Source organism: Paraphaeosphaeria sporulosa (genome assembly GCF_001642045.1).
Source record: "Paraphaeosphaeria sporulosa strain AP3s5-JAC2a unplaced genomic scaffold CC84scaffold_7, whole genome shotgun sequence".
Classification (NCBI taxonomy): Eukaryota; Fungi; Ascomycota; class Dothideomycetes; order Pleosporales; family Didymosphaeriaceae; genus Paraphaeosphaeria; species Paraphaeosphaeria sporulosa.
Window position 1 is genome coordinate 1,286,314 of NW_017253366.1, and position 26,294 is coordinate 1,312,607.

Below are 26,294 nucleotides of genomic sequence, written 5' to 3' on the forward strand. Positions count from 1 at the left end.
ACCCGTGGCGTGGTGTAGCTGTCCCCTCCCGCTGCCGCAATCTGGCGCGCCTCGCTGCGACCAGCATCAGCGTCTTGTGGACGACTCTCGACGGCACACGGCAGGTTGTTCGCGCTGGCCGTCACCGCCTGCATCTGCACGCTGGCCACAGGCCCATTCCGACGTGACGTCCCGTCCGAGCAACGAGAGATTCCGAGCGGCGAGCTGCTGCATGCGTCCCGCCCGCATTCCAGTCGCAAACAAACCAAACGCCTCAAAGAAATCCACACATGAAACTTGCGCCAGGGCTGCGGGTACGCGAGCGGCCGCTCAGCATTTCTTCACGCTGGCCATGACGCACATGCAATCTAGCGTCGAGGCAGAATACGCAGCAATACGGGCGTCGATTGGGTGCTCCGCGCGGCTCGCGGCTGGACGCTGCGGTGGGTCGCATACATACAGCGTCCTGCGGCTGAGCGGTTTGCAGCGCGACAGCGCGTGCGGCCGTCTGCTGAGGCTGGGATGGCACGATGCAGATGCTCCTGACAAGCACCTAGCACACCGACCTGCTCTCTGCCTATCGATACCCCGCCACGGTCCGTCCGAGAGCGGCACAGAACCAGAGCACTTAGCGTCTCGATATTCGCCCCTTCGGCTCCGCTAGCTACAGGAGCGCCATGTCCAGCGCAGGGTTGGGCGTCCAGGGCCCGGCACGCGAATCACAACATCCGCCGGAAGGCGCTTGGCGACGGCGAATATGCTGCGAGGCAGCCAAGGCGTGGGGAAATGAAGTGCGAGCGAGAGATGAGATGCGACAGTTATATTGCCGTCGCTTGATGCCATCGCGACGGCCAGGCGACACGACCCGGCCAGCACGCGCTACGAGGTGGGCCCTCGGGCCCGCCAGAGCTTGCGACAGCGCCAGTCGTAATAATAGCAGGGCGAGTTGGCCGTGCAATATCTGGAGAGCAGACGTCGGCGTCGCACCAGAAAGCTCCAAGCGTGCTCCGTCGCTCCGCTCCTCTGCAGCGGGTCCTACTCGTAGCTGGATGCAAGTGTTTGGACAGCTCGCCATATTATTCCCACGCCACCCGTCCAATAACGCGTCCGCAGAGGGACAGCGACGATCAGCGCTGCGCGGGGCAAGAGCATCCGACGCCGCCTTCCCAGAACGACCATCTTGCACCACCAAGCTCAACTGCGGTCCCGTCTCGCTGCGGGCACATCCCATCCTTCCTGGGACCACGATTATCGCCGCCTGGGCCGCCCGCGTCGCTAGATCGCCCAAGTGCCACCGAGGGCGCCGTCGACCGCCGACTTCCAAGCACCAAGGTCGTGGAACAAAGCCCGCAGATCCATCACGCTGGTTCCCATCCGCATGCCCTGCAACCTCCGCACGAGTTGAGCCTCGTTGCTGCACGCGGGATATTACTGCAGAATGCGCTCGATGCGAGCCTACTGACGTTGCCAGTGGAAGATGGTACTGCGACTTGAAACAGCGCATTTCATCACCAGTTTCTTGCATGTTACCTTCATTGCATTCAACCCTAGCGTGTGAGGGTCGCTAGGATGTCCCGGTGACGTGAAGTGCGCCATCGCGGACAGATCCCGCCATCTATCACTCAGGGTCGCGCCGTTCTCTTTGCACACGGCCCTCGGCACTACACAAATCTGCCGCAGAGGCTCTCATGTACGCAACGCTTACGGCAGGACCTCCACCGCACGCGCTTTTCTCGCAACTGGTCGAGTTTTCGCAACCCCGATCATCCGACGCGTCTATCATCGGACTTGCACATTATCCGTGGCTACACATGGACAAAACTTTCGTCGTTCTAGCACCTCAACGAGTATCTCGCGAGTTCTCATGACCAAGAGTATTTCATCACGGCGCGAGACATCCTGTTCCCAATGCTGTCAGCAGCTTGGCTTCTGGATCCGATCATCTCTGTAACTCCATGTTCTAGCTTGTTCACCCACTCTCAACAAGAAATTACCACCACTCTTTGGAGACCGAGAAGCTCCGTGTCACTGAAAGAGTGGTTCAGAAGTCTGGGCACCTTCCCACAACAAGACGGTGCGGTGACTAATTGACGAGAGCTGAGCTTATGTTTCAGATCTCTCACTGCGCCACGTAACACAGATCTTGCAGCCATACCCCTTCGTTGTTGGAACGAACCGCTGTTCGCCTTGGCATATCAGCTATTCCAATCGGTGACAACGTTGTGGTTCTTGTCTCATAGCTGCCCCTCCGAGATGCACCATCACGCAGTAGCTCACAGCATCGCGTGACTGCAAAGCTGCTTCACCTCGAGCACCCGGAGCCAGACCTCCGAAGTTTAACACACCTCCGAAGTTCAGTTTCTCAACAGTCGAGCTACTGCACAAGAATTCGGGACGCTTGGCCAAGTTGCCGCAGACTACCCCAATAGCAACGGGAAACCCCCGGACGACCCTCCATGATTGGCCGATGTGAGGAAATGCGTACGTTTCATTCCTGCCTAGCCTTCGGTCCTCACGAAGCTCTTGGATAAAATCGTCGGAGGGCTCCAACCACAATGTCTTGGTCATCGAACCACTTCTCAAAAAGCAAGTATACTAAAGTTATCCCCATGTTCGGCACATGGCGACGACCTTAGACGACCAATTGAAGACAGCCAAGTTTTCCTCAACAGAGCACTAACTGAACTCTATAACACTAATCAAGCGAGTTCTTTGTTCCTGAGTGCTGATCTGAGCATGCGGCCTCAACAACCCTTCCAGATAGAAACCTCGCGCCTTCAACCTTCAGGAACTTTTAGGCGAATTTATAGACATTCTCCCTTGCGCGCGACTGTGGAAGAGCAATTACACGATCTCGACTTGCGTCAGAATTCATCATTGGTTCCACACCAGCTGAGACATGCCCACAAGGTTCCACATAGCAGCTCCCTTGGGCGCAACGGCCTGGAAACGACAGCCTTTCTCCACATAACGATACCATTTCCCCGGATCGTCGATTCTGAAGATCTGACGTCATCTGCACGCGTGCGTTTCATCATGTTCGTTCCTCAAATAAGCGTGCGATGCTGTTTTGTGGATCTTCTTGTGGGGTTGTACCGCTGTGCTGATCGTAATAAGTTCGCACGTCAGCAGCGCTTCGAACTGCGAAGCAACCGCACACATGCCATGCACCTGATCCTGGTGTCAAAAGGGTGCTTTGGAGTAGCCTTGGGCACTGGGGCAGTGTTCTCGGGCCCTCGTTTCCATTTGCACTGGGCCTTAGTCAGACGCCCTTGAACGAGCTGCGTTTGATCTGGGTGTTGCAATTAGAACTGGATAGCAATATGTCTGAAGCATTGCGGGCTCATTCAGTGACAGGAGTCTACATTGTCGGTTCGCTCTATGCTAGAGTTTGTTCTCATCACGACTTGCGCTTATGGTATTCACAATTCTGCAACAGGACCACGACGATTACCTCGTTTCTCGATGACTTGTTGGGGCCATAGCTATGTTGAAGCCACCACTTCACTTCCATAGAGATTGTTCATGTTATATTATAATTATTACGTTACATGCGTTCCCCTCGATAATTGAGCTTTAGCTACCATACAGCCCACTCCATGGTGTCACCGGCCTCGAGTGCATCACCGGCGTACCAGGCGGAAACGTATCGAACCCATCCAACTCCGGGCTTGAAGGTAGACTCACATCGTACTGGCTTTGGGCATGTCCAGTAGACTCGGAGTTCGGAGTGCTTGGCGGACTAACATCTGCATACCGCCCAGCGGTCGCCGTACCAGAGCCACTGACTGTCCCATAGATTGACAGCGGGTGTGGCTGTAGCACCCTGGCTGGGCTACGCTCTGGAAATGGGGGTAGACGCCTACTTGGAATGCGCAGCGGGCTGGGGACAAGATTTGGATTCGCGGAAGGTGCCCGAAGGTCGTTCAGAGACACGTTGCTCGCAAAGGACGAGGCGATCGAGGGATAGCGCTCATAGGACGTTGAACTCGCGAACACTATCCCAGATCGCCTTGACCTATCACGAACCAGGGTATCTACAGCCGGGCTTGTCATTGACTGTATCGTAGCTGGCAAGGCACGCTCATCGACATCAGGCTCACAGTGGGGTGGCATGTAATTGGATGGCGGCCGCGGAGCTGGGATCAAAGGTTCTAAGATGTCGACGCCTACAGGTACTGTCCCGGCGCTCGACCGGTCAGCGCCTCGAGCGTCTTCTCCCGAAATGGCTTTTTCCTTGCTAGAAGGGATGTTGTTTCGGAGACGCCATGATCCTGGGCGGAAAGCGTCGACGCCGATCGCTGGGGTTTGGTCAGTGGGAGGATTGACGTTGTGTATAGGATGGCTACTTGCCTGCTGGTACTGGGGGGCATAGGATTCCGAGATGTCGACGCCAACGACACATTCCCTGGGGCCAGTTGCATCTGCAGAAGTGTGAGATACTGGACGGTCCCACCCATTCGCCCCACGATGCCGACGTTGCGGGGAATAGGGCTCAGATATGTCCATGTTGACGATGCTCTTCCTATAGCCAGTCGTTACGGCAGCAGTACGAGACACTGGGCGATGAGAACTATTCATCCCGCGATGGTCGGACATCCCGACGCGGATATCATACGCCTCACGAGCCTGCATTTCCCGAGCTCGCTCCACAAGTACGCGCTTCTCATGGGCTCGCCTCCTCTGTTGCCGCTTGATGTCACGCATCCTACCGCCTAGGTCAAATGCGTCGTCTCTAAGCCTCTGACCGTGGACGCACGCCTCAAGCCACTCCTTCAGAAAGCGAACGCGCCTGGACTTCAGATTCGTCCTGTGTCCCCTAGCACGTCTCCCCATCCGCGCCACCGTCCCAGCCAGCAGCGCAAAGAGAACCTTGCTATCTGCACCAATTCGGGAGAGCATGCACGCCGGGCATTGACTCGGCTCGTAGGCCCACACTGGCACAAAGATACCCTTCTGGTCCACGAATCCAGGAACGAGCGGCTCATGCCCCACGGGCGCACCCTCGCGCGGAGTGAAGCCGGGGACGTACATCTGCGGGACCGGCTCGAGCTGACGCACCCTCATCTCCTCCCAGGCATCCAACTCCCCGCTCATAATGACGGAGTAGACGAAGCTGCCAATGCGAAAGATCTCATGCTGTATCAGGGACATGAGTTCATAGCACAGGCCTTTCTTGAGCTTCTTGTGCAGGTCGCAGAGGTAGCCTGGCTGCACTTTGCCAGTGGCTGAGGAGGGTGCCTTGTGGAAGCCGCTGGCGCGGAGGTGGCGAGGCAGTGATTGTATACGCTCCTGGACCTCTTGCACTGCGGACCCTTCCAGGATACGCGCGAGGAGTGGCATATCTTGGTCCGACAGCATGTAAAAGTGCGAACTTCGTGGGCCACGAGAGTTAGAGTGGGAGTTGAAATACAACCCCGTGAGGGCAGCCGAGCGGGGTGTCATTTCGCTGGTTGTCTCTGTGTTTAGATGTTTGTAGTAGTTGCTGTTGTTTCTATCTGAATGAAGGTCAGGGGCGAGTACTGGGGCAATATATTGAGGTGGAAAGTGTGGGACTGCATTGTGATGTTCTGCACATTGTATCGCTACGCTGATATAAACGCAGTCATTGTGAAGACTGTACCAGTCAACGAGTGCTTTGTCTCGTACATTTCGAGGCTGCGGGCTGAGCTGACGTGGCCAGCCAATGGAGCTGGAGAGCTGGGGACATGGTTCAAGTAGATTTTCAGACATGCCAGACATTGTGGACTTGTATGAGATATTTTGAGACAAGGAGTGGATCAAGCTGCTATGCAAACACAAGCTTTCTTCGACCACGGATAGCTTGGGCAGCGGGTCTGCAACATGGATATCCTAGAAAGCCAGCCGCACCAGCAAACATTCCTGGGAATCTAGACAATGTGTTGAGCGCAGATGTATGTTCGGATATTGGTGATCCTGGACACAAATGTTCGAATTGAATGACCCGGAGAGATCATAGTTAGATCAATACACCTTCATAGTCATTAAAATCATAGAATTCATTGCAACGTTCAGCCTTGGTGGAAACGAAGGATAGCCCGCGGTGGGTGCGGAACACACAACTCGAAAAAGTAAAATCACAACGCCAACCACGCCGACGCTAAGCGCTCCTCTCCCTACGATTTGTCCGCATCATTTCTCACACTTCCCTCCCGCTCGCCGCCCAGCCCTTTCCCGCGGGACCAACCCTCTAAGCGACTCGCAGACCCCACGCACGTGTCCCGCATGTACATCGCGTGAAGACTAGAACGAGCGCTAGGCAGTTTCCAGCACCCCGCTTAGCTAGGCGCATGATGTGATTGAACTTTGTCCATGCAGAAGTTTTCTCAATATAGCCGGCCGTGCGTCACGTCAATTCATCTGTACAGAAAAACTTCAACTTTTTTGGTGAAGCAGATCGATGGCTGGAGTCATGGCCTCGCCCGAGGAGAAGAGACCGCAGGCGACGCCGGATTCGCCACAAGACCCGGAATCAGGCGCGAGCTCGCTTTCGCTGGACAAGGATGTCGCGATAAAGCTCGTGGGCGAGCATGCGCAGGAAATAGATCCGGAGATCGAGAAGAGGGTGCTTCGCAAGATTGATCTGTTTCTCATTCCTGCTATGATTGTCGGTAGGTCATGGACTGTTCTTCGCACGCTTTGTGGAACTAACGACCCCTAGGCTACGGTCTCGTGTACTACGACAAAGCAATATTGGGTTCCGCAGTATTGTTCGGCATGACCAAGGACCTATCTCTGAGCGTGGTTCACCACACCACGCCGCCAACAACCGACACAAAGCGTCTAAGCTGGGCCACGTCCCTCTTCTACTTTGGGATGCTTGCTGGCCTCTACCCTATGACGTTTGCGCTGCAACGCTTCAATCTGGGCCGCATTCTCGGCGGCGTCGTTATCGTGTGGGCTCTCATCTGCATGCTGACTGCCGCGGTGACCACCTGGAGAGGTCTTTATGCGCAGCGCTTCTTCCTTGGCTTCGTCGAGAGCGTCATTCCAACGGGCTTCATGTGCATCGTCAGTGGGTATTACACGCAAGAGGAGCAGGCCTTGCGGCAGAGCTGGTGGTTCTCATCGACGGGGCTTTTCACGATCATTGGCGGCGCGCTGAACTACGGGTTCGCGCAGATTACTGGGGGCGCGCTGAAGAGGTGGCAGTATATTTACATCCTTGCGGGGTGCTTGACGTTCCTCTTTGGCATCTTCTGCTTCTTCATACCGAATTCGCCGGTCGAGGCGTGGTTTCTTACGACGGAGGAGAAGGTAGTCGCGGTCGAGAGGCTGAGGAAGGGGCAGACTGGGGTGCGATGCCAAAAGATCAAGATGGCGCAGGTCAAGGAAGCTCTCCTCGATGTCAAGCTATGGCTTATCTTCGTCATGATGGGATCGGCGTACACTGTCAATGGGGCTGTATCTGGCTTCGGACCCTTGATTGTGTCGACTTTTGGGTGGTCCACACTGGAGTCGATTCTGTGGCAGTTTCCTCTTGGTGGCCTTTGCTTTTTTGCAATCCTGGCATGTGGATGGGCCTCTGCTCGATTTCAGAACATACGGATCATCTTGCTGATCATCAACTGCTTGCCGGTTATCGCAGGTTGCGCAATGATCTGGAAGGGCAGCTGGACATATCATGCTGGCACGCCTGTTGCGGGCTATAGCATCATCGGGACCTTCGGTGCGGTAGTGAGCTTGACAATTGTCATCGGAATGAGGTATGTGATGAGTGGTCCGCGGATCACGACTGCGATACTGACAGATTCGCAGCAACGTGGCAGGAGCTACCAAGAAGAGCGTTATGGCCGGTTCTATTTTTGTCGCCTACTGTGTGGGCAACATAGTTGGTCCGCAGCTCATCAAGAGCGAGACAAAGAAGGATCATTACCCGGAGCTTTGGACCGGTTTGATCATCAGGTGAGTCTATGATGCTGAGCACAGCTCTATGCAAGACGCTGACTTTTCCAGTTACTGCATCACTATCGTGGCTTCGGTCGCTCTTTACGTAGTCCTGTGGAGGGAGAACAAGAAGAGGGAAGGCCATTCGGACAACGAAGAGGAACGAGACCGACTGGCGTTTTTGGACCTGACCGACGGAGAGAACCCATACTTTAGATACGTCCTTTGATAGAGCGGAGGCTTTCCGCCTGTCCACATGAACACGTCATTACCATCACATGTCAGATGGACCTACCGGAAAGCATCGCCAGCTTCAGCTCGGGCTACAGCTACGGGGGGACACAAACTTGCCCGTGGAACGCGTAATGGATGTTTCGTTGCAGCTAGGGATGGTAGACGTGTATGCAGATGCCTGGGATTGGTCGTGACACACACTCGAATATGAGGCGGGGCCGGAACGTTTGCGGCGAGCGGGCCGGAGGGAGGAGACGACGGATGAGGCTGACATGGAACATGGAGGGGGTGATGTGCGAGTGCGGGCGCCAGTCAGCCAAGGCGGCCCCGTCCCGAACGTCTGGTTGACGGCTCGCAGCAATGGCCATTCACGGGCGTTAGTAGTCCGCCTCTTTGGCGTTTCCCTCTGCCCTCCTCCTGCGCTTTGTAGTACCTCAGCTGTGGTCACCTGCCTTTTGCGTGGGTTTTGCGACCAATACCATCCGCCCCGGCAGCAGCGCGTTTTCGCCTGCGTTCTCTCACTCGGCCAGCCCGCGGGCGCCCTGCAATCACTCAACAGCCCCTCCGGAACCCGCCAGGACTGCCCCCAACCATCGTCATGGCCTCCCTGTCCTCGACGCCGCGCTCGCGATCACGCTCCTCCACGTCGAGCGACTCGTCGGACACCACCATGCTCGACGCCCCGCCTGTCCGACCCGTGCGCGCCCGCCCCGCCTCCCACTCGAGCATCGCGCCCATCGCCCTGGACAAAATGCCCGATCCGGCCTTCTCGCTCCTGCTCTCGCTGCCCCGCGAGCTCCGCGACAAGGTGTACACGTTTGCGCTTGTCTCGCAGTTTCCCTTCTGGTGGCCCTCGCCCACGACGCCCAAGCACAATGTCGCCTTGGGCTTGCTCTCCGTGTCGCGCCAGGTGCACGAGGAAGCGGCGCCCGTCTTCTACGCGCAGAACAAGTTCCTATTCACGAACCCCAGCGATTGCACCATGTTCCGTGTCGTCGCCTCGCCCTACGCGGAGAACATCACCTCGGTGTACTTCCGGATACGGGAGAAGGACGTGAAGTTGTGGGCGACCTATCTCGGCAGCAAGGACCCGTCGCGCAGCATGAAGCACGACCTGCCCAAGCTGAAGAGCCTGTGGATTTTTCTGCGCTGCGGCATGATGGGCACACCAGGCGTGATCAACGGAATGGCGGGCAACGGGGGCCTGCCCGCGCTGCTGGCCGCGCAAACCCAGGCTATACACCAGGCCCTAGGAACGCATTTGCCGCAGCAGGTCCACATCAACATGCAGGTGCTGCAGCAGGCCATGCACCAAGCCCATGCAGGCGCGCACGCCCAGCCGATTGCGAACGTCCCTGCCAACGGACAAGCGCCGATGCCTTTTGTGCAGTTTGCGCAGAATGCCCTCCAGCACCACCAGCAGAACCAGAACACGGCAGCACCGCATCCCCACGGCCTGCAGAACAACCCGCCAGCAAATCTGTCGCCTCTGGCCGCCCTTGCTGCTCAGCAGCAGTCGCAACCGCCGCAGAACCCGCCGCAGCAACAGCAACATCCCACTCATGCGCATGGTCACGGCCACGGCCACCACCAGCACGGCTTCTTCACAACCTTTATGCGCTGGGAGCGCGAGATGGGACTCGAGAACTTGTGTCTGTCGCTCCAGGAGACTCGCCCCGCGGAAGCTGACGTCAAGATTGTGTGCATTGTGAAGCTGCCTAGGCCTGAGCTCCAGAGGCTGGTGCGAGTGTATGCCGAGGAGCTGAGTCTGGACAAGAACGGGGACGCCCGGACCAAGTTCCGCCGGGTGCATGGTGTGGACGTGAGCTTGGAGGTCAGTGGATATGACATTGGCGTCTAATGATGATTATGGGTGGCGCTATTCTATGGTTTCTGGCGGCGAAGGAAAAGGTGTGGACGGCCAACAAATATGCACGGCACGTTAATGGCGCATATAGTGTACTTCGGAGTCACGTTCAAATGCATGATACCCTTTGAGACGCTACGGTCCGGGAATGCGTAGAGAGATGATCAATGACGGAGCGTGGTGCAGAAGAGATTCATTGACAACTAATAACAGACATGGCTCAGTGCATCAATGTGCGAATCACGTAAATCCTCGGACACGAAACACAGTGCCAAAAACGGTCGGGGACGTCCGGGGTTCCTACGACTCCAAGTGCTGAATCAGCGCGACATCGACGCCACGCCAGATCGCTCCTTCATGGCGTACCTGCCAGTAAAAGCACGGATCTTCTTCCCATACAAGAATACGGGGATGCCTAGCAAACCAAACAACGCAGTGAGTCCACCATACGTGCCGAACGACCCGTCATATCCAGCATCATCGATGAACTTTGCAACACCATAGCTGACGCCAAAGCTCACGAACCCACGGAAAGCCGTAATGACGACGAGTACAGGGCCGGCGCGAGCAGGATACGAATCCAGCAGGTACGTGATGGCCGCGATATTGGCCCCCACGAACGCGAAATAGTATCCCGCGTTGGCGAAGACGATGGCGAACCAGTGGTACTTTTCTGGATGTGCGCCTGCCTGTCCGTAGATGACGGCTGCGATGACGCCCACCGATATAGGTATTCCGAGAAGCAGGAGCCTGTTTTCGGGCTCGTGGACGCCGCCGTTGCGTCGAGCTCGCCACTTGATGATGAAGTCGGAGCCGTTGCCGAGGAGCGGGAGCGCGACGAAGGCGACGATGATCTGCCCGGCGTTGACGTAGGATGCAGCGCTGTCGGGCCAGTTGTAGGGTGCCTTGGTGACGATGTTACCGTACGTCGTGCCAATCGCAATGTTTACGCCTATCGTGAGTCCATTCAAACAGAACGCCCACAGGACGTTGGGAAACAGCAGGATCTGGAACGTGTTGATGAAGCCGTACCAGCCTTCCAGCCAGTCGGGCTTGCCCACGAAGATGCGCATGTCTGACCAGAACGTGCGCGGGAGATATCGCTCGTAGTCCAGCGCAGGCCTGTCTGCGATCTTGACTGGCGCCGGGGCAGTAGCGCGGGAGCCGTTGCCTTCGCCTCCTTCGTCAGTCGAGAACTGACCGTAGGATTCTAGCGAGCGGGTGTATCTGCTTTCAGGTACCCATGGGATAGAGAGCACAAGGACTGCGGCACAGATACCGGCGCCCACGTTGTACCAGTTTGCGGGACCGATTGCGCCTGCGATGGGCGAGGCACAGATCACGTACACGGCGGCGACCGTGGTCTGGATGGCTGATTGCCACATCAGGGAGGTAGAACGTTCGTGCATGAAGTGGATTTCCTGATAAGCTGTAAGCTGAGGAGCTCAAGATGTCACGCAAAGTACTCACTTGGATCATCATTGGAGCTAGAGCCTCACTCTGGCCAGCAGCGAGCCCTAGAATCATTCTCGCCCCAAGATGCCAATTGTAGTCCTCCGAATACGCCGCCAGGACAGCGCCTCCAATCAAAACGAGCAAAGATCCGAGGTAGACTGGACGACGACCAACTGCCAGCGCCAGTGGCATGCAGATAAGATTGCCGATACCCATAAAGACAGTGGGGTATGTCATCAGTGCCGTGATATCAGCATAGTCGGCGCCCTTCGCAGCATATCCGGGGATGTAGAATGTCAAGAGTCCACCGAAGCCGGACACGAGACCGAGGCTGATACTGGAGACTGCGAGCCATCAGGAGAGTGCGATTTCATTCTCGGGGCGATGGACGCTTACAGATGGAGACGAGCACAATGAATACAATCTTCCTCCACTTTGTCATGTTCAGGGGATCTCGAGGGTCCGCGCTCGGCGCCGGGATCAGAAAGACATCCTCCATGTCTGTGATGGTCACTGTTCCCATGGCTGCGCCCTGCGGGACTGCCTTCGTCGACATCTCTTCGTCGGAGACATTTTCAAACTTCTGGACCGTCGTCTCCATTGGCTTGAGCTCTTTGCTGATACTCATGTTGGCGTTGTCTGCTTGTACTTGAACGGTCGGGAGGTGGAAAAGTTGAGTCGAAGAGAAGCAGAACAACCCGCTCGTCGACTACTCGAAGAGCAACCCGCCGCGTTGTGATAGATGAGAACCGCAACTTCGGGACTGATATATGAAGATATTGAGACGTGCATCTGAGGCAACACGATGATGCCGCGGTGGCCTGCCATCTTCCCACGTATTCCGACGCTGCTTGAGTCAAGTCGATATACGGACGCCATCTCCACATTCCGCGCTCGCTGGGTATTTCACCGACGTCTCACCGGATTTTGGCGTACGTTGGCGTGTGGGGTAGGCAGCGCTATTGGATGCGATGGTCGGAGGGTGAGGGCACTGATCAACGCTTTGAAGGTTGTAGGTTAGCGCGCGGGAAGTGGGAGTGGGCGAAAGGACGAAACCCTAAGTGGTGCGATGGTAGGTTTATGCATGCTGTCCATGGAACTTGCTTTCCTAACTGTGTACATGTTGAGGAGTTAGCCCTGCACCAACATCTGCACATGTGGTTCAGTTCTAGGTCAAACGTTTGCGTGGAGTGCTGCCTGGCTCGTCCTGGGGTAACACAGCGTACTTCAAATATGAAGTCGTAGGACTGTACCACTTATCGTAGGGCAACACGTCGTACTTCATACCTAGGTATCGATGGACGTTCGGATAAAGCGTTCCTTCCCCAGGTTTCGAAATTCCCCGCATTCCAGGTGGTTCCTGCATGCTGGGCTTGTCTCCACCCTACTCCACTTTCCGAGAAACCCCCAATAAGTTTGGCGCACGTCCACCCCTTCCGTGCTTCCGTGCTCCATCCTCACTCCGGAATGTCAGCAGTATCGACAGCGCACCGCAGGCGTCGCCGCACGATTGATTTGCGCGACCCGAGTCAGACTTCATTCGAATGCCAGGTTTGCAATCGACAGTATGACCGTGCAGATCACCTGGAACGGCATTTAGACTCACGTGAGATCACACCGGGGCGAGCTGACGCCAAGTTGCTGAGCCGGGACAGATCGTAACGTGCGACCATTTCGCTGCGAAAACTGTCCAGCGGCCTTCAATCGCAGGGATCTACTCCTACGACATCAGACGAACCACGAAAAGAACGCCGCCAAAGGCCAGATCGGCCACTACATCGCGGACAGAGCAGTGAAAGCTTGCGACGCGTGTGTGCTGTCTAAGGTCAAATGCGAGAATTCGAGACCTTGCCAAAGGTGTGTGAAGAAGGTAAACAAACACCGAATACAACTTGCAGAAGGGAACCATTGCTTGCTTGGCTACTTCATACAATACCCTGTCTGAACTCGAGCTGACTTGGTACCACCCACACCTTAGGGCACCGAATGCACGACAAGGTCGCTCAAGCCCATACCGTCTCCTGCAACAAATTATGGAAGCGAGCAGCATTCTGGGTCTCCTATCACACCGGGTTCTGATACTACTCGACATGAAATACGCGACGCAACTTCGGCCACCACAGAAGTAGCTGCAGCAACGTATGGAAGTGAGCAGCATGTTTCTGGGTCTCCTATCATACCAGATCCTGGCACTACTCGACAAGCCATGGGCGATACAGCCTCGGCTTCGACAGACATTGCAGACGCGCAGGCACTCCTTAGCCTGTGCGACGATGCATACCAGCAAAGACGAGTTCCGGCGTTCTTTGATCAAATAATGGTCCCAGAGCACGACTTTGTAGGGGCGGACCCGGCACTGCCTGCACCTGATCTGACGATGTGGCTACCTGATACGGACTGGGTTGGGGAAATCGATCTGTTCAACAACGATTTTGGTCTTTCGATTGGTCAAACGTTCGAATCCCAGCAAATCTTGGATAACTTCTTCGCTCCAGCCGCTCCAACCGAAACGCCTGATCGTACTTCACGAAGCCGCGCTGCCACCGAACGTGGAGATGAGGCAAGGAGACGATCTGCAATCTTTGAGCAATCACCATGGTATGAATTCATACACCGCACAGTACTAGAACGATTCATGTATTACCTATCCTGAGGTAACATACTGTACTTAGACTTTTAGTGCTGTATCAAGAGCAATGTTAATGACTTTACAGGCTATGGGTACCGACTCGCAACCAGCACGCATTCAGTGAGCACGACGGCGTCACTATCGATGAACAACATATTGATATTGCTACGTCGCCGCATGAGCCGTGCTCATCCATCATCGCCATCTCAGACAGCCTGTCTCAAGGTGCTCGAGATCGTATCTTTCAGCTGGTCTCAAAAACTTCAGCAAGTCGCATTATAATACCATCCTTTCCTTCCGCGGATTGCCTTGACAAGCTGATCAAGTAAGCCGAAGCATGCCCCACCCTTTCTCAACTCACACTGACTTATAACCGCACCTTAGAGTCGGCATCGCCAAGAGAATGGAGACGGACGCTTGGATACATCCCTATACCTTTGACAGTGAAAGCTCTAGGCTAGAATTACTCGTTGCTCTAATAGCTGCGGGTTGCATCTGCTTTGGTCTTCCTTCAGTCAACCGCACAGGTCTTGTACTCCAGGAGATTGTGAGGGTTGCCCTACAAAACCTCACAGAACGAGACAACAGCGCCTTCCGCGATCTGCAGTACCTCCAGGCTTCTATGATTTGGCTAGATATTGGTGCTTTTTGCGGATACCAGCGAAAGATGGAGATCGCTGAGAGCAACTTGCTTCAATTAGTGACGGCAATGCGACGCGCGGGAAGATACGACAAAGTCGCATATTCATCCATACTTCCTAACATTGATGATAATGCAGATGAGAACGAACGCAAGTGGCGCGAGTGGGTCCAGTTTGAGTCCTACAAGCGGCTTGCCTGCCACCTTTTCGAACATGACATGGACATGGCCATGGTAAGCAAACCGCCGGGTACGAAGTGATATCGTCCGACAATACACCACACCGTCATAATTCATGCTGACTTCGTATCTGTACTATAGGTAAAACATCGTAACCCATTGCATTCGTATTCTGAGATGAGCTTTCCCTTGCCCTTCTCCCGTTCGCTTTGGCTTGCTCCCTCCGCAGAGGTTTGGCGATCAAGGATGCTGAGCATGAGTACCATTGGGGGGCTACCATCGCTGCACGGCATGCTGAAGGATGAGGACCCGATTACATACCTCTCTCCGGCCGTTGACTCTCAGGTTGCTCGGTCCGTGTATCTACATGGAGTGGCAGCACAGATATGGGAGCACTCAAAGCAATGCGCCCTCATTCATGAAGATTGCGATCCATCTTTGCAGCTCTGGCTAAGATCGCGACACCAGAAGATGTAAACTGCCAACCCCTCTACTGGTGAAAAGTTATCATACTGAGTCTGTCACAGATACAACCTGCTCCAAAGGTTTTCACTACCTGGAGACTCAACCTTCGCGTATACTCGCACCCTGCATGCTTTCCTTCAAATGTATCTGCATACTTCGGTGGACACCATTACGCGTTTTGCGGGCAAATGCGGGGAAGAAGAAGCAAACCGTGCTTACACCCTCCTCCAGCCATGGAGCCAAACCAAGGATGCCCGCATTGCGATATACCATGCCGGTCAGGTTTTGCGTGCCGCGCGCGAAGTCCCTAATCATCAACTTCGGGGCCAGGATGCCCTTATGACTCACCATTCTATCATGGTGTTGTGGACATACAGTATGATGATGAGCGATCGCGCACGCCGAACTGGCGGGAATACCCCTGTACGGCCAGCTCCATCTGACGCCTCCCATGGCCCCAAGGTTTTCCTAGATGTGCATCCCTCGGTCAATTCCGATCATGTTGATGCGTTTATTCACAAGGATGTTGGGAAGCCGTGTCTCACTACTATCCCATCTACTACACAAGACACTCTCCGAGGGATCAGTTCAACAGAGCAGGTCTGCGATCTCCGATCCCCGTCACAAATCATGGAGATAGGTGTGGAGCTTCTCGATGCAAAGCATCCGGAAGTTGAGCGGAAGATCAAACCGCCTCTCTTGAGAGCGCTGTGCAATCTTATGGAGGGACTTGGACGCTTGCGTTAGAATAAATATGTAGACACATGAGTCATACTTGGTTCTTTTGTCATGAGCACATGCAAATCAATCTAGAGAACATAACTACAAAGGACACTCGGAGGGTGCTCATCAAAGCGGAATGGGAATCGTGGTTGTTGTTCTATATCTACAGCGGTACGAATGGCAAAATGATCTTGCTAGGAGTACTAGGGCCAATGTGGATGCGATGCTCGCCCTTGTTCTTCTCCTCTTCGGGCCGCGGCTTCGAGAAAGCAGAGTATTCTGCAATACCGGGGAACGACCCACCGACTTGCATGCTAATCGTTTCTCCCTGGTCAAAATCCACGCCCATGGACCAGATTCCGATCTCCAGCTTGACCACCTCGCCCGGCTTGATCTTTTCCTCAGTGTCATGAGGGTGGAAGGGAAATTGCGGATGGATTGACTTTTCTGGGATAAATCTGCGGTGACTTGCCCGCAGTACGCCGACACTTCCGGGGTGCAAGTTCAAGCTCTGTCGGTCCTTTTCTGGGATCTCGTCGATGGACTTGATGCCAGTTGGCACGGCGGCGAACGGGAAGCACAGGTGAAACAGAAGTTTGCCATTCTTGTCTCGCTTGCGAAGGATGATGTAGACGTTCATGTCGTTGTGTTCCTTGCAGGACATGTAGAGGACAGCTTTCGGAAGACCGATAAGGCGCGAGCGCTGTGGGAAGGTATACGAGAACTCTGCAATCGAGGTCGTGGATGTGGAGTCGTAAGAGACAACTGTATCCGCTGTTGCTGCCTGTTCTTTCAAGCCGTCCTGACAGAGGAAGAAGTCGCGATAGTCGGTTCCCGGGATGGGAAAGTCCGCGAACTCAATGTCGTCAATGGCTTCCCGATCGCCGAATTGCAGCGCCGACCACCGCACTTTTGGCGTCTTGTCCCAATCGTTGTTCTCTCCGCGCAAGAACTTGTCAAAGTACTTATGCAGTTCTCTGTCGGAAGAGGGCTCGCAGTACAGCTCGTACCACTCCTGGTTGGAGCTCCACCGTATCCACTTGTTGTCATGCGGCAGCTCCAACCATCCGCGAACGGAACCCATTGTGTGGATGCTGCTGAAATCACTTCCGCTGATGAAGACAGGGACTTGGATCTTCGAGATGTCGGCTCGCTTGTCCTCCCAATACGCGTTCGATATGGGCGACCTTCGGTACATCTCGGCGAAGTCCTCGATACCTCCGCCAGGGTTGTTCGTCTTGATGATGTAATGCGTGATCAAGTCGAAGTTGGACATGTTGAACACTCCACCGCGGACGAATTGCTCCCGGTAGATATCAGCCGATCCTTCCCAGGGAGCGATTGCTGCAAGATGAGGAGGCCGAAGACTCGCGACGTGCCACTGGATAATAGCCAACGCCGAGTTACCTGCCATGCCAACCTTACCGTTTGACCATCGCATAGCAGCAATCGCCTCAATAACGTCGTAGCAGTCCTCCGCATCTTGAGATCCCATGATTGGTATTGATCCATCTGAGTTTCCCGTTCCGCGCGAGTCCACCGAAACGATAGCATAGCCTCGCGGACACCAGACCACTGGATCAAGGCCTTCGAACTTCTCCAGACCGCTCAATGACTCCTTTGGAACGCAGCAATTCCACACGCAAATAGGTAGCATATGCAGTGCCGAATACTTCTTGCCATAGCATGACCAGCTTATGACTGCGGGAAGCTTCTCATTTTCAGGCACATCAGCAGGGCGGTAGATGTCGACGTATAATCGGCAGCCATCACGGACTTTGATTTCGACGTCGTGATCTATGCGGATGTTGGAGTCGAGAGGCCGCGCGTTATACGGATTGGCACCTTTGCGCAGGACTTCGGTCTTGCCAGGTGTGAAGCCTTGGTAGTTGTTGACGCCTACTTCGGGCTTGGAGACAGGTTTGTAGGCGATCTGAAGAGGGACAGGCATGGTAGAGAGAATGTGATTCTTGGAAGGGCTGTAAGAAATGAGTCCTGGGCAATCAACCGCCTGTGAGTTCATCCAAGCTGGGGCGAGACAATTGATAAATGTTTTCAAAGTACTGTTACTGATAAATTTGCATTCCGACTCCAGTTCCGACTCGGTTCCTTGATCGTCCGGCTGTTGTCGTTGAGTGGCTGCCCACATGTTCCTAGCGCCCGAAGCCATGATCGGCAAGACTGTCCATCTTATCCCCACACGGGATGTGGGTGGTCGACCTCGCACGTTCTCAACACCATTGGATATAATAGAGTCAGTCAGTGGTCTGTCCATTCATTGCAATCATCCATCATTTCAACACTGCCTTCTCAGTTATTCTTTATTTCACTACGCTTAAAAATGGCACCTCACGCAGAAGAACCGCTTCCAGACACTGGCGTCGACCTTATTCAGCATGATGGCAAGGAGTACGGCGATTGGCGCGATCAATTCCACAAAGAAGGCTGCGCCATCGTGAAAGGCGTCATCACTCCAGAGCGTGCTGAATACTACAAGCGCAAACAGATCGAATGGCTGCAGTCCTTCAACCTCGGCTTTGACCCCAACGACGAGTCAACATGGACAGCTGATCACCTCCCAGTCAGTTTCAAGGGTGGCATGTACTTCTCCTATGCGTCTACACACGAGAAGTTCGTTTGGGAAGCCCGCACAGAGCCCAAGGTCATCGATGCATTCTCAAAGCTCTGGGGCACGGAAGAGCTGATCGTGAGCTTCGATGGTATGAACATCACCCTGCCGCGGCAGAAAGACTTGTCTTGGAGTCCATGGCCACACACAGATCAGAGCCCGCACCGCAAGGGTATGCAGTGTGTGCAGGGACTGCTGAACTACCAACCGAACGGGGAGAACGATGGCGGCCTCATCCTAATGAAGGGCAGCTCCAAGCTGTTTGATGAGTTCTTCAGGGAGACGCGAGAGCAGGACAACCATGTCGACAAGCCGCCGGAGGAAGAAGACTTCAGGGACCTGTTCATCTTCAAGGAGTCAGACGTCAAGTGGTTCCAAGACCACGGATGCAAGTTGGAAAAGATCAACCTCGAGCCTGGTGATCTGGTAAGCCGCCTGCACGCCGTTCTTAGAATCAAAACTAATGATGTTCAGGTACTGTGGGATTCCCGAACCATGCACTACGCATGTTTCCCGCAGGGCGAGCGCATCCGCCATGTGCAGTACGTGTGCATGACGCCTCGTAAGTTCGCGAAGCAGGAAGACCTGGATCTGAAGGCGGAACTGTTCAACACATGGCAGGGAACGACGCACTGGCCGCACTGCAATATTCGCAAACAGGGTCCGCCGCTGAGAGATGGAAAGGTGGACCCGCTGGATAGGTCTGAGCCGCTTGAGAAGCCGGAGATTACGGATCGCTTGCTGCAATTGGCGGCGGTGAAAGCGTACTAAGCTTAAAAATTCACGAGATATTACTAGAGCCGTAGAACTTTACAAATATGTTATTAAATCAAAGCGCTGTATTGCTTCTCTTAGGATAACAGATGGGTGTACATAAGCAGGGCCGCTTCGCAGAATGCCCTGAACAGGCGCTAAGCATACTAGCTTAGCAGCTACCGGCAATTGGTCAAGAAGAAGATGACACTCTTATAGTAAATTGCGTTATCCAGAAGTACGACTATAACGCAACTTGCAGCTCGAGTGACGGAACGCCCACTGCGCGTGGCCCTGTTGGAGCCATATCCATTCCCTCCAGTCCTGCGGCCAAGACATCATTTCCCTACGGACCCACAGCCCATATATGGATCCCCTCCAATCTGTTGCTAGAGACGTGTACAGGCCCGTCGACGTGGGCGCGGTCCCCGGCCAGCGGTTCATCGACCACAGCAAGTATGCTTCCTTCGGAAAAATGATTGAGGCCGACGGTTGGAGCCCGCTCATATAGGCTGCCTGGAATGACGAGTGCGAGACCAGATCGCAAAAGATCCAGGATCTCGGCCTCGCGACGTTCGAGAGAACGGCCGACGATCTCTTTTGCGCAATGCACAGCGAGGTCCTGAAGCCAATCTGTTCCGGAAACTTTGCCCAGGCTTACGATAAGAGCAAAGCGGACGGCGGTGAGCTGCACAATGGCCTGCAAGCTAGGGCATACCGAGCGCGGCTCAAAGCTCTCGGCGAGCAGGATAAGAAATTTCGCGACGGCATCAAGGGCTTCGATGCTGTCTAGGATAAGCTCAAGATTGCTGACATGGACTTACTGATGAGGAAAAAATCCTAAGCTCCATAATTAGATCCTTATGTACAAACGTCTCCTCGATGGCCAGCACGCAGTGTTGGAGAGTATGGATCGCGAGTACCCTGACCTGCCTGAGCCTGCGCCTGAGGGGTAGTCCATCGCCCTCGCCTGCCCAGGCCTCTACCCTCCGGCCTCGGCTCTCATACTCGGGACGCTTTGTGCGGATTCCCTCTCCACCTCGCACCAAATTGTCCGCTCTAGTGTGTGTCTTTACTCTCAGTCCTCTCACGAACAGCACCTAGCATCCTTACCCTACCACGCACCATTGGTCCGTGCTATCATCCCTCTCTGCACTCCTATTCTGAGCAGCAACCGCAGAGCAGGTGAAGCCCCTCTACCACGCCCCGTTTGTCCATGCTAGAATTCGTGACTTCGTTCCAGGTTGCTCCTCGCATGAGCAGCAACCGCGAACTAAGCACATTCTTCATTCATGTGCCCAGTTGCTAGCTGTGTATCGAGGAAGTTTGAGATGCTGGACATTGAATTGGCCACGGAGCCGTGAAACGTTCTTATTGCAATTTTGGGAAAGCTCGCGTGTCCACAGGCATACTTTTGACAACGTTTTTGTAATCGGTTTGGACGTTGTTCGAAGTGAGCATGGCGTTCTCCTAAGTAGCTGACTCGCCGTTCAGGCCATTCGATAATCCAAAATTATACACATAATCACAGCTGGTTCTGCTTCAACTTTCTTAGCCATCTGAGCCGTGGTGTTGTCCAAATCTTCCAAGCCTATCCACGCATGCCGAGCGCTGCTCCATCAGGAACCCAATTAGCGAAAGCTGGTGACGATTGGGACGAATGAGCTTGTTTGGGTGGGATGCGGGACGTAAAGATATCGAGTACTCAATTACTATTTTGTTTGCATATTCATCCGTTCGTAAAAGATCCATCCTCGTCATCGTAAATTAATAGACATGAATGATAAGATTTCCCTCTCCAACTATTGACACCTTATTTGGGGCCAATCTTGCTCTCCAAGAACTTGGGAGCCTCATCCGCAGCCTCGTCCTGGTAGGTGGAGTGCGCAGGCAACACAATCAAGGTTCCGTCGCACACGAGGTCTCCATCCGCGCAGTAGACCGCCAGGTTGGACTGGGGGTAGCTCGGGATTCCACCGTTGTTCTGCTTGTTGCGGGTGTAGCCGAAGAGGACGACGCCCTTGATCTGGTTGATCACCGTGGTCGAGAGAGTGGGAATTGCACCCGCGATGAGGGCTGCACCTTGGCTGGTCGCAAGTTAGGATGAGGTCTACATAGCTGGACGGGAAATAGCTTACCTGTAGCCTCCGGCAACGACAGGGGTGTTCGGGCACTTGGTGTTGGCAAGCTTGAAGAGACGCGCTCCCTCGTTGATTGCGGCAGTAGACGTGCCCTTGGACGCGAGGTTGTCGAGCAGACCAGCGGTGTACGCGCCGCCTACACCCTGTACCCACACATTCGCGGCACCATAGTAGGCCTCGAGGGCATCGGCGAGGATCGGCCCGGGTTGTTCGCCCTGCGGGTGTTAGCATCTTATACCAAATTGTAGTTCTCGGTGTGTTTGCGGCGAACAATGACTCGCGCAACCCGTCCCGAGCGGAAATTTACTTACCATGTTGCCTGCCTGCGACGTGCCCCTCGCATAGATCAGGATGGCCTTGGGACAGGCAGAGGAGCTTCCAGCCTCGAGTTCCGTCCTGGTGGTAGCCGAGTCGCGGGTGATAAGCGGGAATGCGCTCGTCACGGCGACGAGCGATGCGAGGGAGATGGTGAACTTCATCTTGAATTTCTTCGAAGAAAGATCGTTTCTGTCTTACAACCAAATGAATGGGAGACAAGGAGAGACTGCAGATCCAAGGGCGACTTTCGAGAGAGCCGTATCGCTTTTTCGTCGAGATATTCTTCAGTTAAATATCCACTGCTCGAAGTCCCCCATCCTCAAAACGTGCTGTCCTCCGCTCCGCCAGGTTCTTAGTCAGTAAAACGAGCTTGAAATTCGTTTGTATGCATCTTCATCGCCGGCATTCGCATCACCTTGCAAGTCTCCTATATGCGCAGCCAAGTAAAGAAGAGAACTTGGCGAGTTCCGTGCGGCCTCCACCACTCACGGCATGTTTCTCCCACACTAAAGTCCCGTGAGCATGCGCACCGTTGCAGATAGTACACGTGGACCGGGTAGACGCAGCGGAGGCTGCCAGGAACCGGGTGTAGCTCCGCTGTCCGTTCATGCCCAAGTAGGCGCCGAGCGCGGGGTAGGCAGTACGAGGTCACGATACCAATGCCGCTTGGGGCAGGTACACCTAGCGTATCGGTGTCTCGTCGTGGATATTTCCTTGTAAGCCGTTAGAGCGGTGTGGCTGGACGTCAGAACTTGGACTAACACCACCGGAGTCTATCAAAACTCCCAGAATCGAGCTCGGACAACACAATAGCGACCTTAGGCACTGGACGTTGCGGCACCAGCGGTAGTCAAAGCCGTATGAGTGACCAATGAAACTCCTTTCGAGACGGGACAGCCCACGCGAAAACCGAAGCGATGTCGATCAATCGATCGATTGCTGTGATTCATCAGTTGCCCAAAGCCGCTAAACTAGTTATGTCTATCGCATCTGACCCCAACCCCCGCATTGTTGTGACCCCAGTCCTTGTGCCGTTCCAGGACCAAGTAACCGAGGCACATATAGAGCTGCACTGTCAGTTATTGGTGGCCACAGCAAACGCATGAAGAAGGCGCACACAGCGCGAATGAGATATTTACGGTTCCTGCATTAGCAAGGGAGAGGATATACACAAATCATGTCTCTTCACCACCCTCCTCCGTCGTGTTCCAATTACGTGAATCTCTTCACCCAATGCGCATCTCTGGTGTCGAGCTGTACGGCACTTCTCTTGCGCTTGGTCGAGATATCAGCCGCAGTGATGTTGCCACAGTCTGGCGTCTGCAGGTGCTGCCCAAACTTGTCCACTGCCCAGATCAAAACACCGTTGGACCATCCAAAACCCTCGACCACAGTGTACTCTCCTCCACCGCCTGCTGCGTTAGTGCTCTCGTCGGAGTACTTCTCAAACATGGTTCCATTGCCTCCTGCATTGGCGAGCTGGGCGAATTCTGGTGTACTGCCGCCAGTGACACGCCACGTGCAAAAGGTCGAATCCACGTATCTTTGTGCAAGGCGAAGCGCGAGAGCTTGCGTCCAGACATAGTCTTCGGAGGTTTGGTTGCTCTCCGTTGTGGATTCGAGCGGCGTGTTGAGCAATCCCTCCATCAGAATGTGCATTAGAGGCGGCCAGACATTAGGCTCGTCCCATTGCTGGCCAGTTTGGATGTTCGTGGCAGCGATTGCGCCCGCGCGGTCGTCAAGCAGCTCCTCGATGCGAGTATAGACACGGCGCAAAGCCGATGGGTCGTTCTTGATTTCCTCGGGTGCAGCTCCCAGCCAGAAAGGATAGAATTGAGCCAGATGGAAGAATACCTGCTGACCAGCCGGAGCTCCAGGGGTATCACCTCGGACAGTTGTGTTGTCTGCGATGACATAGACGTTCTTTGCCCCAGAAGTCAAGTTGTAGTCGAAGTAGCTGTAGTGCTCAGCGTCCCACAGCAGCGCTGTCATCGCCGCGCTTCGTTCAGCAGCCCGGCTCGCCCACGCAGCAGCGGCAGTGTAGTTACCCTGAAGGCGGTGGAAGTCCGCGATTGCAACCTCGTTAGCGTACAAGATCGAATTGAGATCCACTGGGAGGATGTTGACAGTGTTCAAGGAGCGCAGAGGGAAGGATGTCTGCGTGACGCTGTCCGCCGGGTTGGCAATCCAGCGTGACGAGTAGTCCCAACCGCTTTCAGCACCAGAAGCTAGATTGGCATACAGCTGGGCTTTTTGCTCATCGGTGAGTGCCTTCGAATTATTGAAGATCTTCCCTTCCTCGTTGTAGTACGACGCGTTATTTGCAGTCACGTAGTCCTCGTAGAAAGACTCTGGTCGCGGCTGGGTGTTCGACACGGCGTAGTGGTTCTAAACAGAATGTCAGGAAAGACAGCCTAGTTTGAGCAAACAACTCACCAAACTGTAGTTCCTTCCCGCTCGCTCCAGCGTCACTGTTCGATTGTTGACCCAGAATTCATACTCCTTCTCCAGCAACGGAAGAGCACGCTCAAGGAGAGTGTAGTTCTGGGTGTATTCAACGTAAATGCGTACCATCTGCGTGAGAAGCGGCGGCTGCGACCGATTGAGATAGTAGCGACGAGCGCCGTTCGGGACAAAGCCGATCGTCTCCACCAGATCCAGGAAGTTCTCAATGATGTTCTCCGCAATTTGTGTAAACGAGCCTTTGGTTCGTAGCAGACCTTCGATGATCCAGAAGCTGTCCCAGTAGTACGGCTCTCGGAAGCGACCGCCAGCAACAACAAAAGTCCGATTTACGGGAATGAACGAGTTCACGCATTCCGTACAATTGCTTGGCCCCGCATAGCGCCGTGTCAGATCAGGCCAAATATCGATCACCTGGGATGTGAAGTTGGCAATTGTTGAACTATTGACACGGTCTAAAAAGTCCGGTTGCGTCTTTAGCTCATCCGTGGGAACTGCCTCGAGCTCGCTGCCCGCCTCGCCGAAATAAGTCGTCAAAAAGTCGTTCAGAGCGGTATTGTTCTGGATCGGTTTCTCGAGCTGGTTGAAGGCATCAATGACTTCGCTGAGGGGTTTAATTGTAGGTCTGCAGAATTGTGAGTCGTTGTTGTGAATCTCCTCGCTCATGACCTACAGATCCACAAACGTCTTGGAGTCAGAAAACGGGCGCGCGAGCTCAATTTCGCGTAGGATATCCCCGTAGCAGTAAATCGGTGAGTCACAGGGCGCAATCACAGAGCCATTTTCATACAAGGCGGATGCCAATGGCACAATTGCAAAGAAGGCTGCGGCAGAAGCTCGTGAGACTTTCATGACGGCGCTGGAAGATGGGCAGGAGCAATTGAGGGCACTGCGTAACCGGCAATTCGTTGCGGCTCCATGGCGCCTTTAAACGTTTTCATCGATCGGTCATCACGGTGCATCAGCAGCGCGCAAAGAACCTGATCGTGCACCGGGAAAAGGTGGGCCACTGCCGAGCCAACGTAGGTGGCTGTAGGACGAGAGATCGGCGCGTACGGAACACGAACCGCTTACTTGGCACATGCTACTCGTTTCTTGAACACGAAGCCGGGGATCCGACGCCTGTTGTCCGACGGGAAGCAGTGGCGTCACTGGTTCGTGTGTGGGGAGGATGTTGTTGGAGATGCCTGCAGGATGCGAGCTTTCCCCGCAACGCCCGTAAGCGTAGAGCTTCCTCTCACAGCTAGCGTAACGTGGAGCTACAGCGCAACGTCATTGTTGCACACCGTAAGAAACGGCAACAACCACACTGGCTGATGGCAAAAAATGGGAACTCAGAAGGTGGCCCCTATTATGAAAATCCAGGCTAACTTATTTTGCTATGAGTCCACAAGCGTAGAGCAGATTCAGTTGATACAGGATAAATTGCGCTCCTACTATAAGCATATCCCCAATTTTTGTGTTGGCTACTGTGAACCATTGATTCCTCCTATTCGCCGTCAAATCTATTGCTGTTTAGCGAAGAACTTGATAATTCCGCTCACAAGACGGAATCCTTTTCTTGACATGATTTCGAGCGTACAATTTCCCGATTCCTGTCCGTACTGATGCTTGATCACATTCTTTTGAACTACGCATATGACGAAGAGGAATACCACTTTGGAAAAATGCATCAACACTTGTAGGGCCGATCAAAGCGAAACAAAACTATACAATAAGCAAACATACTCGTAATTGCAGCACCACCTTACATTCGCTAACGCCAAGAACCTCATACACCTCGAGCCCGATCCCGCCAGTTGAACACTGCGATTTTTGTGGTTCTTTCAACTGTAACCATCCTGTCGTCAAGCTCATATTGACCAGGTGGATAAAGTTGTGCTGAGAAGACGCAGATCCAGGATCGCCTT

At 54.4% G+C, this 26,294-nt stretch overlaps 12 protein-coding genes across 12 annotated transcripts; 7 read left to right on the forward strand and 5 right to left on the reverse strand.

Annotated features, from left to right (window-relative positions):
- The first annotated feature begins 361 nt into the window (after positions 1–361).
- On the forward strand, positions 362–1,862 carry CC84DRAFT_870116 (uncharacterized protein). The gene has a single exon (XM_018187727.1). The coding sequence runs from the start codon at positions 657–659 to the stop codon at positions 1,545–1,547; it is 891 nt and encodes a 296-aa protein (XP_018034220.1). The 5' UTR covers positions 362–656; the 3' UTR covers positions 1,548–1,862.
- Positions 1,863–2,279: 417 nt separating this feature from the next.
- CC84DRAFT_870162 (uncharacterized protein) lies at positions 2,280–3,519 on the forward strand. The gene is made up of 2 exons (XM_018187728.1): positions 2,280–2,475; positions 2,703–3,519. Exon 2 carries the CDS (start codon positions 2,716–2,718, stop codon positions 3,253–3,255), a length of 540 nt encoding a protein of 179 aa, XP_018034221.1. The 5' UTR covers positions 2,280–2,475; positions 2,703–2,715; the 3' UTR covers positions 3,256–3,519.
- A 1-nt stretch (position 3,520) lies between these two features.
- On the reverse strand, positions 3,521–5,949 carry CC84DRAFT_869830 (uncharacterized protein). Its single transcript, XM_018187726.1, has one exon. It carries the CDS (start codon positions 5,719–5,721, stop codon positions 3,556–3,558), a length of 2,166 nt encoding a protein of 721 aa, XP_018034222.1. The 5' UTR covers positions 5,722–5,949; the 3' UTR covers positions 3,521–3,555.
- Positions 5,950–6,412: 463 nt separating this feature from the next.
- Positions 6,413–8,604, forward strand: CC84DRAFT_1249231 (allantoate transport protein; the record flags this gene model as incomplete). The annotated part of the gene is made up of 4 exons (XM_018184277.1): positions 6,413–6,611; positions 6,662–7,706; positions 7,759–7,905; positions 7,957–8,604. 4 exons carry the CDS (start codon positions 6,413–6,415, stop codon positions 8,114–8,116), a joined length of 1,551 nt encoding a protein of 516 aa, XP_018034223.1. The 3' UTR covers positions 8,117–8,604.
- A 268-nt stretch (positions 8,605–8,872) lies between these two features.
- CC84DRAFT_1096124 (uncharacterized protein) lies at positions 8,873–9,982 on the forward strand (the record flags this gene model as incomplete). Its single annotated transcript, XM_018174652.1, has 2 exons — positions 8,873–9,295; positions 9,356–9,982. 2 exons carry the CDS (start codon positions 8,873–8,875, stop codon positions 9,980–9,982), a joined length of 1,050 nt encoding a protein of 349 aa, XP_018034224.1.
- A 326-nt stretch (positions 9,983–10,308) lies between these two features.
- On the reverse strand, positions 10,309–12,071 carry CC84DRAFT_1094929 (MFS general substrate transporter; the record flags this gene model as incomplete). The annotated part of the gene is made up of 3 exons (XM_018174588.1): positions 10,309–11,409; positions 11,459–11,774; positions 11,878–12,071. 3 exons carry the CDS (start codon positions 12,069–12,071, stop codon positions 10,309–10,311), a joined length of 1,611 nt encoding a protein of 536 aa, XP_018034225.1.
- Positions 12,072–12,910: 839 nt separating this feature from the next.
- Positions 12,911–13,388, forward strand: CC84DRAFT_1096483 (uncharacterized protein; the record flags this gene model as incomplete). The annotated part of the gene is made up of 2 exons (XM_018174671.1): positions 12,911–13,049; positions 13,099–13,388. The coding sequence occupies 2 exons, from the start codon at positions 12,911–12,913 to the stop codon at positions 13,386–13,388; spliced, it is 429 nt and encodes a 142-aa protein (XP_018034226.1).
- Positions 13,389–13,649: 261 nt separating this feature from the next.
- CC84DRAFT_1095266 (C2H2 type zinc finger domain-containing protein) lies at positions 13,650–16,104 on the forward strand (the record flags this gene model as incomplete). Its single annotated transcript, XM_018174610.1, has 5 exons — positions 13,650–14,041; positions 14,158–14,397; positions 14,457–14,946; positions 15,034–15,365; positions 15,420–16,104. 5 exons carry the CDS (start codon positions 13,650–13,652, stop codon positions 16,102–16,104), a joined length of 2,139 nt encoding a protein of 712 aa, XP_018034227.1.
- A 139-nt stretch (positions 16,105–16,243) lies between these two features.
- On the reverse strand, positions 16,244–18,062 carry CC84DRAFT_1149571 (alpha/beta-hydrolase; the record flags this gene model as incomplete). The annotated part of the gene is made up of 1 exon (XM_018176675.1): positions 16,244–18,062. The coding sequence occupies exon 1, from the start codon at positions 18,029–18,031 to the stop codon at positions 16,244–16,246; it is 1,788 nt and encodes a 595-aa protein (XP_018034228.1). The 5' UTR covers positions 18,032–18,062.
- A 124-nt stretch (positions 18,063–18,186) lies between these two features.
- CC84DRAFT_1149574 (uncharacterized protein) lies at positions 18,187–19,480 on the forward strand (the record flags this gene model as incomplete). Its single annotated transcript, XM_018176676.1, has 2 exons — positions 18,187–19,135; positions 19,184–19,480. Exons 1-2 carry the CDS (start codon positions 18,422–18,424, stop codon positions 19,478–19,480), a joined length of 1,011 nt encoding a protein of 336 aa, XP_018034229.1. The 5' UTR covers positions 18,187–18,421.
- Positions 19,481–21,187: 1,707 nt separating this feature from the next.
- Positions 21,188–22,082, reverse strand: CC84DRAFT_1149577 (cutinase; the record flags this gene model as incomplete). The annotated part of the gene is made up of 3 exons (XM_018176677.1): positions 21,188–21,549; positions 21,601–21,818; positions 21,915–22,082. The coding sequence occupies 3 exons, from the start codon at positions 22,080–22,082 to the stop codon at positions 21,276–21,278; spliced, it is 660 nt and encodes a 219-aa protein (XP_018034230.1). The 3' UTR covers positions 21,188–21,275.
- Positions 22,083–23,133: 1,051 nt separating this feature from the next.
- CC84DRAFT_1095066 (trehalose) lies at positions 23,134–25,236 on the reverse strand (the record flags this gene model as incomplete). The annotated part of the gene is made up of 3 exons (XM_018174595.1): positions 23,134–24,309; positions 24,358–25,009; positions 25,058–25,236. The coding sequence occupies 3 exons, from the start codon at positions 25,234–25,236 to the stop codon at positions 23,134–23,136; spliced, it is 2,007 nt and encodes a 668-aa protein (XP_018034231.1).
- Between the last annotated feature and the right edge of the window lie 1,058 nt (positions 25,237–26,294).